The 19875-nt window shown below is 42.2% G+C and overlaps 1 protein-coding gene across 3 annotated transcripts in view; it reads left to right on the forward strand.

Moving 5' to 3' along the window:
- The first annotated feature begins 266 nt into the window (after positions 1 to 266).
- Positions 267 to 19875, forward strand: part of LOC130406547 (uncharacterized) — a 46318-nt gene continuing 26709 nt past the window's right edge. Inside the window, exons 1-3 of one of the 3 annotated variants that reach the window (XM_056612191.1) lie at positions 269 to 467; positions 2339 to 2782; positions 13404 to 13565. In XM_056612191.1, the coding sequence (XP_056468166.1) occupies positions 2359 to 2782; positions 13404 to 13565 (586 nt within the window). In that variant the 5' untranslated portion in view covers positions 269 to 467; positions 2339 to 2358. Of the gene's footprint in view, positions 468 to 2338; positions 2783 to 13403; positions 13566 to 19875 lie in introns of all 3 variants that reach the window. The other 2 variants (XM_056612190.1, XM_056612192.1) reach the window with 2 other exon arrangements.

The raw sequence follows: 19875 nt of genomic DNA on the forward strand, positions 1-19875 counted from the left end.
TTTTCAGCTTGACAACCACCCTAATATCTTACCTGTGGGTTTATTCTAACTAAAAAAAGAGGGTGACAGCTTGTAACAAAACATGTCCGTAAAAGTCTTAACGGAAGCCCTTTTCAGAATTGGCCCCCTGACTATACGGTCATTTCACGTTTTGTACATCTGAACGTGAGCGTGGAAAAGGACGTACGCCACGTTTTTGTGCGTACGCAACCTTAGTACATGAGGCCCCAGGACCGTGAATACGCCTTTAAGAAGCTTCTGTCACGCGTAGGATTAAAAGGCGGATGTTGTATTGTTTACTTCCGTTATCGCATCGTCTCCAATGAAATCCTGGAGGAGAACGTCTAACCCGAATCATCTAACCTGACTCATTTTACCCGACTCATCCATTTCGACTCATCTCACCCAATCCATTGGTCTCACTCAGCGTTGCGTGGAGCATGTGTTCAGATTGAGGTCACGTGAAGGTAACAGTTAAACCGTCATCCAATTGATCTGCTGAGCGCGGGGTAAACAGTCCTGTAGGCCAACCTAACGTCTGGTTTAGTCCTGCCCCAGTAGGCCTACCTAGGAGCGTACTAATGTGGTCCACACAGACCTGTAGGCCGTCCTCACGTCTGGTTTAGTCCTGCCTCGGTGCCTAGGAGCGTACTAATGTGGTCCACACAGACCTGTAGGCCGACCTAACGTCTGGTTTAGTCCTGCCTCGGTGCCTAGGAGCGTACTCATGTGGTCCACACAGACCTGTAGGTCGACCTAACGTATTTTTTAGTCCTGCTTTGGTGCCTAGGAGCGGACTAATGTGGTCAACACAGACCTGTAGGCTGACCTAATTTCTGGTTTAATCCAGCCTCGGTACCCAGTAGCGGATTTACACTAAAACGGGATTCTTCTAGAATGTCGAATTGTTTAGATAATTCCTCCGTTGTTTGAAACAACCGTGTGAGTTTGGGGTTAGGTCCTGTTGGTTTAGTGTTGTTTGGGGTTAGGTCCTGTGGGTTTGGGGTTAGGTCCTGTGGGTTTGGTGTTACGTCCTGTGGGTTTGGTGTTAGTTTGGGTTTGGGGTTAGGTCCTGTTGGTTTGGGATTAGTTTGGGGTTAGGTCCTGTGCAGTGGTGTAGTCTATTTTATTGTAGTGGGTATACTGTGATGATTCCCTCACAGCCTCGTACAAACCCGTCCCACCGGTACGTGTACGTGTGTGGCACTTATGGGATGTCGCACCACACTCACCAACGCAGGGGTCTACAACCCGCTGACCTTTAACGATTATCAACAATCATGTAATGCTGAGTAGGTTTATCAGTTTTAATAACAGTATGAACAAATAGAAGACAAAAATGACAAGTTGTGCTTTGTATATCTATAGTAGCAATAGCACATGCTAAACAAGGACAAAATCTACTCAAAATAATTGAATGAACTGTTTAAAACCCTGGCTATGAGAAGGAGATGACAGAAGACTAATGTTTCACTCTTTCAATTGCTCTAATTTGAGCTCTTACTGTTGTTATCTAACATACCATACAGTAATTGAATTGTGTAAAAGTGTGAAATTACTGCACCTTAAAAATGACCATGAATTAGCTATACTCTCATTTGCATAGTGATTAACATTATGAATTTCAATTGTGTATACCAACTGTATGTTGGCTGACATTTACCTAACTTGTTTTCCCTCCACTCTAACCAAGGATGCCTGTTTTTAAATTCCCTAGCCTGACACCCAGTCCGAAAGGCTGGCCAGGGGTTCTCATCTAAAAGTAACAAGGAGATATAAAGTGGGATTAAAACATTGTCTTCTGTTGACTACTTGTTATGTGGTTTACACATTAATATGGGAGGACTAGACACACACACACACACACACACGCGAGAAGGAGGGGCTCGGCCCGCCAACTAACGTGCAGAGATGCAGGGGCAGCTTCGCGCTTCATAACAGAGACAGGGCAGAGCGCGAGCGCGCAGGGGGAATTTTATGAATGTGTGAATGTAGGAGATAACTTCCCCTTCTTAGAGTATTTTATTGCAGTTATACCCAACCGGTATTTGCGAAAAATAAACACAGAAGGGAAAGATCTGTCACAAGACGATTGATACGTATCCGTGCACATTTTTAAGTGGGTATACGCAAATCCTGGTGCGTTCCTAGTGGGTATACGGCGTATACCTGCGTATCACGTAGACTACACCACTGGTCCTGTGGGTTTTGGGGTTTGGTCCTGTGGGCTTGGGGTCGGGTAGGTCCTGAGGGTTTGGGGTTAGTTCAGTTTGGGATTAGCTCCTGTGGGTTTGAGGTTAGCTCCTGTGTTGTTTACTGTGCGGTCCTGTGGCTTCAGGATCCTGGTCGGGGTCCAACATGGACGTGAGCATCGCGGTGTCGCTGATCCGGGGCCAGATGGGCACGGTGGTGGAGCAAGCGGTGAATGGGGCAGTTGAGACGGTCCTGGCTGAAATGCTGCGCATCGTGGGAGTGAAGTTCGAGGAGCTGAAGGCCCAGGTCGCCACCCTGCAGCGGGACAAGGCGGCAGTGCAGCGGGAGAAGTCTCTGAAGGAGAAGGAAAACGACAAGATAAGGGCCATGCTGAGGTACACAGAGCTCAAGCTGAAGTACTACCGCCAGGGGGTTGAGGAAGAGATCCAACAAAGGGCCACTACCTCGTCTCACCCAAGCAGCCAGAATGCCTCTCCATCCTCCACGGCCCGGGGCCTGGAGCCGCCGCCCGGGGAGACGGGGCCCGGCTCCGGGCTGCTTGACCGGACCGCCTCGGAGAACAGCCAAGGTGACTCAACTCAAACAGACACAAGTAACTTAGCATAACTTCACACAATCTTTCTTATCCACCTGACCCTCTACATCAGTGGTCGCCTACCTTGAGGTCGGTACCCGATACCGACCTCGGGGCTCGGGGCTCGTGGTAACGTGTTGGGAGGAAAGGACAAATAACAGTTTTGATAAATTGCTGCCTTTAATGGCGCAATTCCACCGGCGGGTAAGCTTCGGCCCAGCGCTTCGGCCCTCAGCCCAGGAGTGAAGGTGCTGTATAGCCCAGCTCAGTTACGGCTTGCGTTTCAACTGCCGACAGTACCCTTATTGTAGGGCGGGTTTAAGCTGGATGGCGATAGCCGAGGAAGCTACGTTAGCATAGTGACCTCATAGCAGCCCGACACAGTGTAGCCTTCTATTAAATCCATGGAAAAAGAAGAATGCAACCCAATAAACAAAGAGCAACAATGTAGGACGTCTAAGAAAGACATCGAACTTTTGCGGGGGTTTTTTCTTCTTCAATAAACCAAGCTTTCGACGTTGTACAGAAATACTTTGCGGGTACTGCGTTTGTTTATGGTGTGTTCCAGATCACCAGGCCGGACACCAGCCTTCCGAGTTGCAAGTGGGAAAATCTCCTAGATTTCTTGGGGCATTTCACGGAGGCTTCAGAATTCATCTCTCGGAATTCTGAGAATATACAGAGTTCAGTGAGGCAAACAAAAACAAAATGGCTGCGCCCGTAAAGAGTTTTATCTTCTTTGTGTTTGTACCACATTGGTAATGTTGACTTTAAATGCTCTTACACACTTGATTATAGGGATGCACGATATCTCGGCAGTGATATCGTTATCGGCCGATGTTAGTCATTTTTTAACATATCGGCATCGGCCTGATAAGTAAAACTGGTCCGATATTAACAGCCGATATTTATTTCCTAGTCTAGTTGCCGTTGTGTGTGTTTTTTGCCCATGCGCAGCTTGTTTGGTCATGTGACATTGTCAGTGACGCAGCCATAGACGCACGGAGAGGAAGTACAGGAGTGTTTGTCACCTTAACTGAAAAGAATCAATGTCGGCGGTTTGGATGTTTTTTACGGTCTCAAATTAATGTACTCAAATTGCAATATGCAGTACTTGCAAAGCCGAAGTAATGTGCGGAGGTTGCCGTGTCAAATCATTATATACATTATCGTAGCGAAATACAGTTTTTGTTGTGTTTTATTTGGCGTTCCGTAATCCCGGAAATCCACGGAAACCGGAACCAGAAGCGGATATGTTTATATTTGGTTGCAGTCTTTTCGCTCGGTTCTCCGGATCAACAGTAGGGCTAGAACCAAGTGAAAAGACTACAACCAACCTCCCTTGATATATTTGATTTAGCCTATTTCACAGATTTGAGTTGAAATTGACTTAAACTTGAAACACTTTTTGTAATTTATTAGATAAGTGTCTGGTTTCCATGAATATTGGCAAATTTGATTTAAGTTATAAAACCTTGTCAAGATATTTTGATTTGTGATCGTTATTGTGATTTATGATCCAAACTTTTTCATAGATGCAAGTTGTAAAAGTAGCCTAAAACTAACACTGTTAGTAACTTTTTTGTTTGTTATGGATGCCCTGTAACTTGTTGAAGAAACAATGTGTTTCGAAGTTTTGGTAAATAAAGAAAGAAATAACTTTTTCATATTCACAGTGTTTACATGTTCTTCAGTATACAAAATCATCATAGAAACTTGTTTTTATACCAATATCGATATCGGTAAATATCGGTTATCGGCCGTAACAGCAATTTTAATATCGGATATCGGTATCGGTCAGAATTTTCATATCGGTGCATCCCTACTTGATTACATTGCTACTTTATTCCGGTCACCAATATATGCATTGCACGGTCTTGCTGTGCGTGCGATACAATGCAAAGTTGTGTTTGTTTTCGAGCTGGTTTGCTAAAGAGGCTAATGTAGCTAACAATGACTAGCCAATGACATGACTAGCGTCATGTCATTGGCTAGTTTTTTTCAATAAACCAAGCTTTCGGCGTACAAAAATACCTTGCGGGTACTGCGTTTGTTTATGGTGTGTTCCAGATCACCAGGCAGGACACCAGCCTTCCGAGTTGCAAGTGGGAAAATCGCCTAGATTTCTTGGGGCATTTCACGGAGGCTTCAGAATTAATCTCTCGGAATTCTGGGAATATACAGAGTTCAGTGAGGCAAACAAAAACAAGATGGCTGCGCCCGTAAAGAGTTTTATCTTCTTTGTGTTTGTACCACATTGGTAATGTTGATTTTAAATGCTCTTCCACACTTGATTACATTGCTACTTTATTCCGGTCACCAATATATGCATTGCATGGTCTTGCTGTGCGTGCGATACAATGCAAAGTTGTTTGTTTTCGAGCTGGATGCTAAAGAGGCTAATGTAGCTAACAATGACTAGCCAATGACATGACGCTACCATAATGACAACGGGTACGCTATAAGTGCTACGAGACAGGAAATGACGAATCACAAATACAACTCGGAAGGCTGGTGTCCGAGGCATCTGGAACACACCATTATTATCCCCCTGTCGCACGGAAGTGACGATTCTGTCTACCAATCAAAGGACGACGTGTATAGCTCTAACTTGTTGGAACCCTTTCAGACGTCTCAGTAGGCAAGGCAAGGCAACTTTATTTATATAGCACTTTTCATACACAAGGCAGACTCAAAGTGCTTCACATATAAACATTGTCATACAATAAAATAATAGATAAGTAAAAGAAAAACATATGCAAAGAAATGGGTAAAATAGAAAAAGGCATTTTAGTATTAAATTATGTGGTTGTCGTTTACAACTTTAATAAGGGCGGTCTCAGTGCTGTGCAGGGGTCGAAATCCTGATTGGAAGGTGTCATAGCAACCAGTTGATGCCAGGAAGTGATTTAGTTGCTGGAGGACAACTTTCTCAATGATTTTACTTATGAAGGGTAGATTTGATATTGGTCTGTAGTTGTTAATAATAGAGGCATCTAGGCTCCGCTTTTTTAAAAGGGGTTTAATAACTGCAGTTTTCAAAGCTTTTGGGAACTTGCCTGACTGGAGAGAGTTGTTAACTATCTGCAATATGTCTACTGCTAGGCAGTCGAAAACCTTCTTAAAGAGGTTGGTAGGTATAGTATCAAGGCAACAGGTGGATGGCTTTAGTTGTGTCACAGTTTCCACAAGATTTTGAGAGTCTATAACATCAAAGCATGCCATCCTTGCCATGTAATTTTTGCCTGAACAGGGTGGTAGTCCAACATTTTTGTTTGACGTGGAGATATTGATGGCGCGTCTGATACCTTCAATTTTATCAATATGAAAAGCTGCAAACTCATTGCATTTCTGCGTGGAATGGAGATCAGGTGGAATTTCTGTTGGGGGGTTGGTCAGTCTGTCAACAGTTGCAAATAGGGTTTTTGCATTATTAGTGTTGGTTTTAATGATATTGGAGAAAAATGTTTCTCTTTATTTTTTAAGTCTAAATTGTAGGCACGGAGGCTCTCTTTGTAGATATCATGGTGAATATGAAGTTTTGTTTTACGCCAGATGCGTTCAACCTTCCTGCATTCCTTTTTCTGTGCTGTTACAGAAGCAGCTTTTCTCCAGGGTGCCTTTTGCTTTCCAGAAATCGTTTTAACCTTATAAGGTGCAATGACATCTATGACTTTCAAAATTTTCAAATTAAAGTTTTCTACAAAATCATCAGCAGAACATGGGTTTAGAGGTGGTAGCAAGGAGATGGCCTTTTTAAAAAGTACATTAGAATCTTCATTGATATACCGTTTTTTGACAGTGTTTGATTTTGTCTGTATGTCGGGAATAAAAGATATGTTAAAGAAAACACAAAAGTGGTCAGACAAGGAAGGATCAGTCACAGAGAGATCAGAAACATTGAGGCCCTTTGTGATAACCAGGTCTAGAGTGTGCCCCTTACAATGAGTAGCCTCTTTCACATGTTGAGACAGTTCAAATGTGTCCAAAATGGTAGAAAGTTTTTTTGCACACTTGTCATTCAAATCATCAGTATGAAAATTGAAGTCACCAGTTATAACTAGACAGTCATTCTGTGGAGATGCTAGACAATAATTCTGTGAAGTCATCGAAAAAATTTGCAGAATATGTGGGTGGTCTGTAAATAATTAATAGGAGAACTCTGGGGGAGCATTTCAATACAGCACTAAGGTATTCGAACGATGGAAAATCACCAAATAACATCTGTTTCCCCTGAAATACATTTTTAAATATAGCAGCAACCCCTCCACCTCTTTTTCCAGATCTACATGCATCAAAAAAGTTATAGTCGGGAGGAGCTGTCTCTATCAGAACGGTTGCACTGTTATTTTGTTCCAGCCATGTTTCAGTTAAAAACATAAAATCCAGTTTAGAAGTGTTAATAAAATCATTAACTAAAAATGATTTGTTATTAAGAGACCTCACATTAAGTAAAGCCATCCTGATGGTGCTGTTGATAGGCTTTAAGGTTGTTTTTGGTTTGGAGGCAATAGATATGAGATTTGTGAGGTTAGCAGTGTGTCTAAGTTTCCCTTTGTTTACTCTTAGTGGTTACAGCATGAATGCGAAAGTTGCCCTGCTTTGACGCAGGCAACCTTGGGTTCAGCAGATTATGAGAAACTTCCTTTATACTGTGTCTACGGCTGAACCCTTTTTTGTCTCAGTAATACTCAGGACTACTATCAGTACGGTGGTGGGGGTGGGGCGCCATCCTCCTGGGTGTTAGCACCCTGCGGCCATGACGTGGCGATGCTATCATTGACACAGATGCAAGTTTGATGCCAGCATATTCCAGTTTCTTAAATTCGGCTGGAAAATCGCAAAGGGAGTCATTGGAGCTCGAGTTGTTGTTGTGGCTATGGGAGAGATGAGGCTGGAGGTCATCGTCGATGGGGGAATGCAGAGGAGGGGGGTGGCCGTTCCTCGCCAAGCCAGTATCAGCGATGGGGGAGGGCACAGTGTTGATGGCGTCGGGCGGGCTGTTGTCTCTCTTCAAGGTCTGTGGGCTGTCTGCTATCTGTGTGTCAGATAGTGGCAGAGTAGTTGTGTGGGGGAGGCTGTAGTCTCGCTTCTTCTCAACCTGTGCTCTGATTGTGGCCTGTGCGTCAGACCATGGCAAGATTGTGGCCTGTGCGTAAAGCGAGAAGAGAAGATTGTCCCTCAACAGTTTTGAGCCTAACCTGTTTGGGTGTAGGCCATCTGCTCTGAAAAGATATTTGCGCCCCCAGAATAAGTTGAAATTGTCAATAAAGTCCCTTCCTCTTTCATTGCAGACTCTGGAAAGCCATGTATTCAGTGCAAGTAGACGACTGAATCTGTTTATTCCCCTGTCAACTGTTGGTATGGGTCCACTGATGGAAGACTTGATGTGTATTTTGTCCAGTGTATCCAATAGATCAGTGTAATCCCTCTTCAGAAGTTCTGACTGTTCTCTTTGAATATCATTAAATCCTGCATGCACAATAATCTGTGAGATTTTGGGGTTTTCCAATATGATTTTGGCTAGTTTATGGTTGATATCACTAACCATTCCATATGGGAAGATGCATGTTTTGATCTTCTTACCGGTTATATCCTTGATAGTTGAGTCTCCTATAATCAGAGTGTCTGGTTCATCTGCTTTCTCTGAGATGGGCCCTTGTTGGACGGTGGCAGACACATGCGCAGCCCGCCTCCGTGGCGACTGGTTGTTCCGTCTCTGTCCGTCCGGACGCATCTCGGGGCTCAGGGGTGCATCGGTGGCAGGCGCGTTCGTGGACTCTTGGAGTGGCAGGAACCGGTTCTTCAGTGGCAGGGTTGATTTGAGTGACGGGCTAATCCGGCTGATACATGTAACTTTACCTTTGGGTAGCTTAGCATTTGGTGTTGAGTGAACTTGTTGATTCACTTTGGTATGTTGCTTTGGCTTAGCGCCGACTCTGAGCCAGTGAGACGCAGCTGGAACTGTCTCTCTCTTGTCCAGCTTCGGGAAGGATACAGTGTAGCTTTGATCATCTTGCTGTATCTGAGTGAGCTCAGCAAACTCACCCATCGGCACTGTATCCTGTGATAGTCCTTTGCATTTTTCTACTGCTGCTAGTCTCGTTTCAATTAAAGCCAATGTCTGTTTCAGTTTGGCGCAGTCTGTGCATTTCCCAGTCTCCGTGCCTGAGATATCCGAATACAGAGGCATGTTGGCGTTAGGATAGTCCAAGGCTTTTTCTGCGGTCTGATCCGGGAGTAAAAAGTGCCAAAATGTATTGTTGAATCGAGCGATTGAGGACGACGAAAACAAACTATATACTGTTAGGTAAATAAAATAAGATAAAACGATGAATTAAGTAGTTTTTTCCAATGCCTAGCGGAGCTTCGGGAAACATGACCTCTCTCTGCTCTCTGCTCTCTCTCAGTACCCCAACGGAGGAATACTGCGAGATGAGTACGGCTCAATATGGCCCAGTCCGGATCACAACCACTTTTGGCGGTGATAAAACGAACCGTGCCGCACCTTCACATGCTGAACCGACCCCCACCCGCCGGTGGAAATGCAAGCTTGTTCAGAAAACGGGCATTGGTTTAATTTGTTCAAAAAATAACTGGCATTGCCATTGGCGCCTGGTAACCAATCTTATGCCACAACACATCTCTGCGTCCCCCATGCATGATCCATGCTGCTCGTCGTTTTCATACACTTCAGCTTTATGTGACTTTCAATTGAAAGGGCTATACTCAAAAGTAAACACTATGACCTAATTCTATCCTACAGTGTTGTTACACTGCACTTGCGTTGGAGGTGTTCGACTCATTGACCGGTGGGACTTGTCATTTGTATACAACATGAGGGGGGTAGAGCTCCACGGAGGGATTGGGCGGAGGAATTACCCGACAGCGCTGACTACAATGACTAGGCGTCAGCACTCATCCCTTTCCTCTGCAAAGGAACTCCTCAAGTTGTTTCTGATTGGCTGTGTGTTAAATTAGATTGCATCTTTTTTGTTTTTGTACAGACCGACCAGAGAATACAATTATTGCGCATGGCTTAATCAAAACATTGTTTCAGCAAGTTGCAATACACCCTCTTTTGTACATATTTATATGTTGCTTTTTCCATTGAGGAGTCTCTGCTTTGTAATTCCATTTCCAGATTCGCTGGTAGGTTCATGTTCATTTGGGGCCTTAAAGGTCCCATGACATGCCACCAGGTGTGGGCTGATAAGCCGTTACTAGCCCTTTTGGAAATCTGTCCCTTATGACATCACAGGTGGGCGTGTCCACCGAGATGTGTGACGGATAGATGAGCAACGAGCAAATACGGTTGCATGCCATGGGACCTTTTAAAGGTCCCATGGCATGCCACTTTATGGATGCTTATATATAGGTGTTCTTGGGCCCTTAACAGTATTTGAAGACGTTCAAGAAATTCAGCCTTGGTGCAGAATTACAGCCACTATGAGCCAGTCCTAGGGCTGCAGGATATATCGGCTATGTACGATATATCGATATAATTTTCCAAGGGGATACAAGATTTGACTATCGTTTATATCGATATATGCGTTAAAATGGTCAGTTTCCGCCTCAAGCGTCTGTATTTGCCTTGGAGACTGAGCGCGACCCCTCCCCCTCCCACTCTGTCTTTCCGAACGTGCCGTGTGCAAAGACGCCTCATTCCCGCTAGGGATGGGCGATATGGCCTAAAATCCATATTGCGATATACATTGCAACCTATTGCGATAACGATATATATCACGATATATAAATCATAATAGAACCATTTCAGAACAGGTTACATATACTCCAAGGAAAGCTAAACTGCTAAATGTATATTACAAAAGAAGAAAGAAACTTAGTATGTCGTTTTGAGAACATTTATTGTGCAAAACTGTAATCGTACAACATAATGTTGTAGCTGCAGAGACTTTAACAAAGAAAAAAATCTTCTGTGTAATGACGTATACTTCTCTTAATGAAATGAATACTGGTGGTGTCTTGTTAATAAAGAAACGGATACTGTGAATTAGGGAAATACGTCCAGTATTATGGCTATTTTAAATAAAGAAAAATCTTCCAAGTGTGTGCACAGATACTTGATATTAAAACATAAAAGTGCTAAATGAACGCATACAATTTTGAAATGAACATGAAATGAGCGCAATCACCAGTTCCTCCGATTCGCTTTCAGCCATATTTACTTGGATGACGATGATGCGTTGAAGCCGGTTGCAGCTCATGGCTCTTTAAATTTCGCGGGTCGCGGATGATGCGTTGCAGCCGGTTGCAGCTCATGGCTCTTTAAATTTCGCGGGTCGCGGATGTTGCGTTGCAGCCGGTTGCAGCTCGTGGCTCTTTAAATTTGGCGAGTCGCGGATGATGCGTTGCAAACGGTTGCAGCTCGTGGCTCTTTAAATTTCGCGAGTCGCGGACGATGCGTTGCAGACGGTTGCAGCTCGTGGCTCTTTAAATTTCGCGGGTCATGGATAGATCGCGTCAAACATGCATTATCACGATAGAGCAATATAACTAAAATCTCTATCGTAGGCCACTTTTTATCGTTTATATCGTATATCGTTTATCGCGCATTCCTAATTCCCGCCCCCGCAGCCCCCTCACAACACAACAAGCATGGAGGATACCCATCAAGAAAACGAGACGGCGGCGGCAGACGAAATTGTTTCAAAGAGGAGAAACGACTGCTCCATAATATGGAAATATTTCGGGTTTAAAAAAACTGATGAGCAGCAGCTGCAGGTCATCTGTAGAGAGTGTAGCAAAAACGTTGCGGCTAAAAGTGGAAGCACGACAAATCTGTTCCACCATTTACAGCAGCGGCACTAAGTGCAGTATGAGGAATGCGTAAAACTCTGTGGCTGTGCAGCTGCATCACCGGCCGCGACAGTTTCTTCTGCCCCAAAACCAGGGCCGGCGCTCGGCAAAGGCGACCGCCTAGGGCGGCAAATGTGTTGGGGGCGTTCTTAATTAAAATATACGAAACAAGCTAAATGAAAACAAACATGTTCCCAAATGGAACGGGGAAGGGAAGGGGCGGGGGATTAAAGTTACGGCACACTGAAACCCTCACCGTAGTACGCAGGACAATGCGACGAAGCCAATGCTTTTAATGGTAGCTAATGTGTGTAACCTACAGCTTTATATTGTTTTGCACAGGTGATTTTCTTTTTGTTAAGAAGATGAAAAACGGTTCCATTTTGTTTTTTAACATGTTCATTCAATTCTGTGGAAAATTACGATGTTGAAATCACATGTTGCAGACATGCTGACCTATGTTTTAAAAATACATCTAACCCTCTCTATAGAAAATATCGATATATATATATCGTATATCGCCATTCAGCCAAAAAATATCGGATGTCATATTTTGCCCATATCGTGCAGCCCTAGCCAGTCCCAAAATGAACTTTCCACAAACGTGCCGTTTTTAGAAGCGGGTCAAGGTTGAGGGTGGGGATGTTGCCCTGAAAAAACGGCCAAAAGCACACAGCTTTTGGCCGTGTTCTGTAAATATTCTAGAACACTCCTGGTGCTCCGGTGAGTCCTGGAACTCTATATCTAAATAATATCAGATTATACATAGATATCTATATCATATAATGTATACTTATCACGGCCAAAAGCTGTGTGTGTATTTTGAATCTCAAACGACTGCGTCGGGTTCTCCGACGTCTCTGGTTCTTCCACAGAAATCTGAAGTAGACTGAACCACGACATGGAGGAGAAAGGGATTGTTGTCCGCGATTGTCTCCCGCCGGAGCCCCACTGCCAAGGCACCACCTTCTCGGAAGCAGGCAGCGGGGCTGCGGCGGGAGAGATTTGCGGGCAACAATCACTTTCTCCTCCATGTCGCGGTTCATGTACTTCAGGGAGTCAATGCCAAAGTTCCTTTCCCCCAATTCCTTCTCGACCATGGCTGAGTTAAGCCCCATTACGAGTCTTGTTGTGGAAATACCAGAGACAACAGAGAACCCGATGTTTTATGCGCCATAACACCAACAACAGAACGTTTATCCAAATAACAAAGAAGTGTACAACAGTTGTAGCTCATTGTCTCATTGGCAATTGTTGTATGGGCAGGCAAAAATCGTATGGGCGGGCAAAACAGAAGGGGAGGTAACCTCCCCTTCTCTGTTTATTGACCCCATATGTCGTCATAAGGGGCCAAATTCGAAATAGGAGCTTCTCAGCTTTCATTTATCAAAGGCGGAGCAGGATACCTAATTCTCATTTTACACCTAATGCCATTTCTAGCTACTGGGGGACCATAGGCAGGCTAGGGGACGCATTTTAGTGTTCGAAAACCTAATAAAGTGACATTTTCAGGCCATGGGACCTTTTAAACACTAGGCTGGCCCCTTGTCTACTCCTTAACATGAAGTAGAAAGGCCGGCAGCTCTGCAAAGACCCACGCCCTCCCTTTGTATACATGCTGTACGCAGAAGTGTTAATTCAGCATACACAGGCTATAATACAACACATTAATTACACTGAATTTGTTTTCATCTGAAGAACCTTCTAGTTATTATATGAAATACATTTTGAGAACAATACATAGTCCTTCCTTCGATGAGTCATGTCTGAACACTTTTAATTGATCTGTTTGCAGTAATCCCCGCCTCCCAGAGTGGCAGTCGGCCCATGGTCAGAGTTAGCCACCAATCAGATGAAGGATCTGAGGTTACTGAGCTGACCAACCAGACTGACCAATCAGATGCCCTGCCTGACGGGCTGCTGGGATATGGTGGCTCTGGCCAGGAACATGGCTCAGGTATACCCCTTGGGGTGCTACATGTGGGGACGTTATTTTTAACCTTCAGGAAAGTGATGCTAATTGTTGCATTTTTGTACCATTTCATTTAATACCAGTGTGTAGCGCCCTCCGGGGTGCTGCGTAGGATAAATTAGATTAATAACACATTTAAAGAACCCAGGAGAATAGGAAAATGTAAGCAGGAAAGCAACAAACTCCACAGCATGCATTATATGTGATGCTTTATGTCATTAAACAAAAACGTAGAGCCTATTAGAGACATGGTAGACGACAAAATGTCTGTAGTTACTGGTTAATCTGTTAGGCGGCCGCTGTATGTCTGGACTGCCTGAAAACGTTTTAATAACAGGTAACCAGTGCCCTGTACTACAAACCTAGCTTAACATACCCAGGCTTTCATGGGAAAACCTGGATCAATGGCATTTTTGTACCATTTCATTTAATACCAGTGTGTAGCGCCCTCCTGGGTGCTGCGTAGGATAAATTGGATTAATAACACATTTAAAGAACCCAGGAGAATAGGAAAATGTAAGCAGGAAAGCAACAAACTCCACAGCATGCATTATATGTGATGCTTTATGTCATTAAACAAAAACGTAGAGCCTATTAGAGACATGGTGGACGACAAAATGTCTGTAGTTACTGGTTAATCTGTTAGGCGGCCGCTGTATGTCTGGACTGCCTGAAAACGTTTTAATAACAGGTAACCAGTGCCCTGTACTACAAACCTAGCTTAACATACCCAGGCTTTCATGGGAAAACCTGGATCAATGGCATTTTTGTACCATTTCATTTAATACCAGTGTGTAGCGCCCTCCTGGGTGCTGCGTAGGATAAATTAGATTAATAACACATTTAAAGAACCCAGGAGAATAGGAAAATGTAAGCAGGAAAGCAACAAACTCCACAGCATGCATTATATGTGATGCTTTATGTCATTAAACAAAAACGTAGAGCCTATTAGAGACATGGTAGACGACAAAATGTCTGTAGTTACTGGTTAATCTGTTAGGCGGCCGCTGTATGTCTGGACTGCCTGAAAACGTTTTAATAACAGGTAACCAGTGCCCTGTACTACAAACCTAGCTTAACATACCCAGGCTTTCATGGGAAAACCTGGATCAACAGAGACGCAACTCGCAATCAGAGTTAAATGGTACTACGTAGCTCACTTAGGATTCGATTTGTCCATCCCGGTTTTTCGCTTTAGGTTCAATGCGCGTTGCCGTGAAAGGGACATTATTCGCGTCATTTTACTCACCTTTACAAAATGGATAGATCAAGAGCAATTTATTTCACTCAAGAGGAACAGATAGTCATAATGAACTCCTAATTCAATAATCAGATAACAGCTAGGGGCAACACAGTTGCACAGAAGTTAAGGAGGCCTGCTGGCAAAAACAGCCGATAATGTAAATTTGTAAGTGAAAAATGTCTGCATATTGTCTTAACTGCCAAATACAGAATTGTTCGCCATTAATCCAAATAGTGAAGATGATTTCAAAATGCAAAAGCAACGTCCAACCCGCCTAAGGCTGCGTCCACATCTAGCGTTTTTTGTAATATATAGAGCTGACCGTTTTTTCAACAAAAAGAAAAGCTGGCAGTGTTTTTTTGCCCTAAAAGCGCCGAGAGCGTTTTTTCTATCGCCTATAGCAACGAACCCATTCTAGACCCGACGTTACTCGTCTACTACGTTTCAAGGCTAGAGCCCATTAGACATGTCGTAGATCTCGACATGTTCTGTAATTACAACTATTAATCGCTCCAACGGCACTTTCCCGAGTGATTTGTCTGCCATTGTTTCTTGTTTTGACAGTTGAGAGTTTCCTTCGTGACGAAGTGTCGATGTTCCGCTTGTGATTGGTCAGTTGCCAAAAAGACGCGTGACGTCGGCCGCTTTCTTCCTGAAAGTTTAACTTTTTTCAATGCTCCGTATGGCAGAAGAAACCCCTGGGAGAAGCCTTTAAAAAAATGGCCTTGACTTTTTTCAAAAACACTCTGCCCATAGGAATATAATGTAAAACAAGCACTGGCAGATTTAAAAAAAAAAAAAAAACGCTAGATGTGAACATGGCCTTATTCTATATTTTGGGGAATTCCCTTTAAATACACCCTATCTAAGACATGTATCGCATTTGTTTTCAACCGCTGAAATGTAGCGGCGTTGGGGTACTGGATTACTACAATGCCCGAAAGCCAGCGACCGGGGTTTCAAATATCGACAGTCCATCATCATGCCTTTTACCCCCAGAAATGTGGTGCCAGCACGGCTTTGAGAACATGGGTTCATGTTCGAAATAAGCACAAAAATATAATTCCATAATCTTTAGTGAATAGGCATTCTGTATGTCATAAGAAATGGGACTTTTTAAGCTTCACATAAATGCGCATTACTTGGGAGACAAACCCCGCACAGAGAAATTCAAGACTGACGCGCTACCTCCACTCTACCACTCTCTCTCCCCAAAACGCACTGTGCAACAGTAAGAATTGTCTACATAAGGTCCAACAAGGATGATATAGCGAATGAGAACCTGTTACCCTCATAAAGAATATTCTCAAGCAATGCCAAGGAATCTGTCCGAAAGACCCTCTGTCTGAATGACCCTTTATGATACCGGCTCTGAAGTCCACCCACAAATGGATACGACATTGTCAAAGGAGGGACTATGAAGCTGCGAACGCCAATCGAACCTGGTAGTCTTAGCTGAAAACCTGCTCCCATGATGATACAGCAACGCTTAAAGAGATTGACCTTCGTGTCACAGCTAACCCAGGCTTTGAGCGCAACATACCTCACTAACCCACTAATCGAGAAAATGTTTCCATAATAGTAATGGGGCTTATTGTCATTAATTAAACTTAAATTAAGGTGTATTAAGGCTGTCTCGGAGGTGCAGGACCACCTGCAGGGGCCCTGAACATTATACTTCAGTATCAGGCCCCGTCCACACGGGCGAAATCGATCCGTTTTCACTTTATGCGGTTCAGGAATATCTCCGCAAAGACGGATGCATTGTGAAACCGCATCGAGCTGTAGAAACGCTGTAGTAAATATTCAAGGCGCTGGTTCGCCACAAAAAAAGGAGGAGCGCATCATGCCTGCGCGCATACAGCCTGCGCGCTGCATACAAACATTCAGTCACGAGGAGATTCAACCTTTTAAATTGAGCAGAAATACTTACTTCAGAAATATTTTTATTACAGTTCAAACAACATTAAATACAGTCGGTCACACTCATACAGTATGAATTACAATCTTGCATTACTGCAATGACGCAACACAACAAAAAAAGAAACAAAAACAATACAAAAAAGTGCTTTACAAGGTTGAGTAAATATAACTCAATACTGTGTGCAAAATGTTTAAAAAAAAAATATATATAATTCTGCTAGCCACATTTTCACAATTACCGGTACTCATTTTCTTGATCCTAAATCTTTAACATATTTCATGAACGGTCTCCAGATATTTTCAAATTGTTGCTGTTTAGCTTTCAATATGTAAGTTATCCTTGCTAAAGGGAGGCATGACAACATCCGTCTGATCCATTCAGTTGTGTTTGGTTTATTAACCTTTTTCCATAACATTGCAATACATGTTTTGGCATACAGCAAGCCGGGGTCTATGAATACTCGTTCATTTTTACTATAGTTGTGTTTTTCTGGGTATAAACCTAACAGAAAAAGCTTAGGGTCTAGTAAAATTTGTTTTGAAATGATCTTCTCAAGTATATCTCCTACCTCTTCCCAGAAGGTTTAGATTTTCCTGCATTGCCATATACAACTTCGAATTCCTGACATTTTGTGCAAATGTCAGGGATGCTTTTGTTGTATCGATTTAAATCAACGGGGTCACTTATGTCCTCATTAACCATTTATACTGTATCAGTTTAAGACGTACATTTATAGACTTAGTGTGAGCACCAGCAAAAGCTACAATCTAATTTTGATCGGAAAGATGCAAATTTTCCCTCCAGGCATTCAATTTATACTGTGAACTTTCAGGTGAGTAAGATGTCATCAATTTGTAATACTCTGATCTAATACCCTCTTTTAAACTGTCTTTTGTCATAATTTTTTCCAAATTGAGTGTAGGGGTCTAGTAATTGCATTGTCTTGATTTACTTTAACAAAGCTTCTTAGTTTTAGGTACTTGAAAAAGTGTTTTCTATTAAGATTAAATTTAGACCTCAACTCATCAAAAGACATGACACCCGAATCTGTCAAATAAAGATCTTTAATCAATTTCCATAATTTAAATGTAGCTTCCGATCTACCTGGTATAAAGAACTGGTTAGCCCATATTGGACTTTATAATGATAATGATTGTGGTTCTTTTAAATATTTTTGTTTACATCATACCATATCTTTATCATATGTTTTACAATTGGATTTTTTTTTTTTTCTGTCGGTATATGTGTAAGGGAAGAGGTACTTTTAGACCTTCGGATTCCATTTCGCTCCAATGGGAGTTTCATTTGTTGAAAAATGGAACATAATACACCTCAGCTGCACAGCTCAGTAGTACCATAGTAAATATGGACATTTTAATCCCCCTCGTTCAAATGGTAAATATAACAAAGACAAACAAAGTCTCGCTATTGTTTCATATGAATCCAACAAATATTTTTTAATTTTTGAAAACAAGTCTGAAGGTGGTGGCAGAGGAATATTTGGAAATAAATAAAGGAATATTGGCATTATAGTCATTTTTAAAATATGAATTCTCCCAATTATAGAAACTGGTAGCGACGTCCATCTCTCAATCAACTCACTCATTTCAATCATTAACGGTTCATAATTTGCATTAACCGCATGTTCTAGCCTAGGCAATATCTGTACTCATAAGTATTTAAACTGTTCTACACTATTAAATTGGGTTACCTAAGAAGTTGGGTTCCTTCTGTCCTATTCATTAAGTAGTAATTTAGAAGATTTTGTATTATTCACTTTCTATCCCGAAATATCACCAAATATTTAAATTAGCTCGGACAAGGCCGGAATGATTGGATTTAGTTTGGACATGAATAAAATAACATAACAATGAAATTCGATGTTGTATCAGCCCTATTCTTATTCCACAAGATTGAGGGTGTGAACGTACCGCTAGAGGTTCGATTTTTCGATTTTTTTAATGTAAACGGAAGGGGACAAAGAGGACACCCTTGCCTGCAACCTTTACTGTTATTTATTTATATTTGTTAAGATTTCTGCTGTAGTATTTTTATATATCATCTGCACCCATTTTATGAAGCCAGTTCCACACCCAAATCTTTCTAGAATATTGAAAAGATAAGGCCATGTGACCCTATCAAAGGCCTTTTCAGCGTCTAATGTTAGAAGTGCTGTATCTGATATTTCTTTGTTAGCTTAAATTATATTCATTACTCTTCTTACGTTGTGGAAACCTTGCCTTCCTGTAGTAAAACCGTTTTGATCTTTATTAATGATATTTGGTAATAATGGCTGTAATCGTTTTGCTAAAAGCTTACATATTAACGTCAGATCAGAGTTTAATAAACTGATGGGTCTCATGTTCTCACATTTGTTCGAGGCTTTGCGTTGTTTTGGCAGTAAAGTAATTACAGCACTGTTCATAGCTGGCGGAAGACTGCCATTCTGAAATGACTCTAGAAACATTTCAAGAAGTGGTGTTAGTAATTTGTTCTTAATTTTTTTTATTTAGCTCAATAGGAAGACTATCTGGTCGTGCACTTTTTCCGGGTTTCATACTATCGATAGCGTGCCCAATTTATTTTTGGTATAGCTAAGTCATATAAAAAACGATTAAAATTGTCTACATTGGTTTCATTTATACAATTCATACAATTCTTTATAATCTCTAAAGGCATCATTCATTTCTACAGGATCGACCACAGTATGTCCGTTTAGTATAATGGTGGTGATTGATGTTCTAGTTTGTAGTTGTTTAATCTGCCATGCTAATTTACCTGACTTATCGCCTTGTTCATGAAAAGATTGCTTCAGTCATAGAAGACTAGATGCAGCTCTGAAAGCAGACAACTTGTCATATTCAGCTCTCAAAATAAGCAGATCATTTTCCAACTGTGGGTCACGATTCTCCTAGATTTTTTTTCCTGAAGAATCTTTATTTTATGTTCCAATTGTAACCTCTCCTCACGCACCTTTTTGGATTTAGAGCCTGTATAACTTATAATATGCACCATGAGAAAAGCTTTAAATGCTTCCCATTTTATAGAGGCAGATGTTTGTGTAGTATTAATTTCAAAGAATTATTTTATCTGTTTTTCTATATATTTTACAAATCCATCATCTTGTA

This window comes from Gadus chalcogrammus, chromosome 16 (assembly GCF_026213295.1).
Source record: "Gadus chalcogrammus isolate NIFS_2021 chromosome 16, NIFS_Gcha_1.0, whole genome shotgun sequence".
NCBI classification, from domain to species: domain Eukaryota; kingdom Metazoa; phylum Chordata; class Actinopteri; order Gadiformes; family Gadidae; genus Gadus; species Gadus chalcogrammus.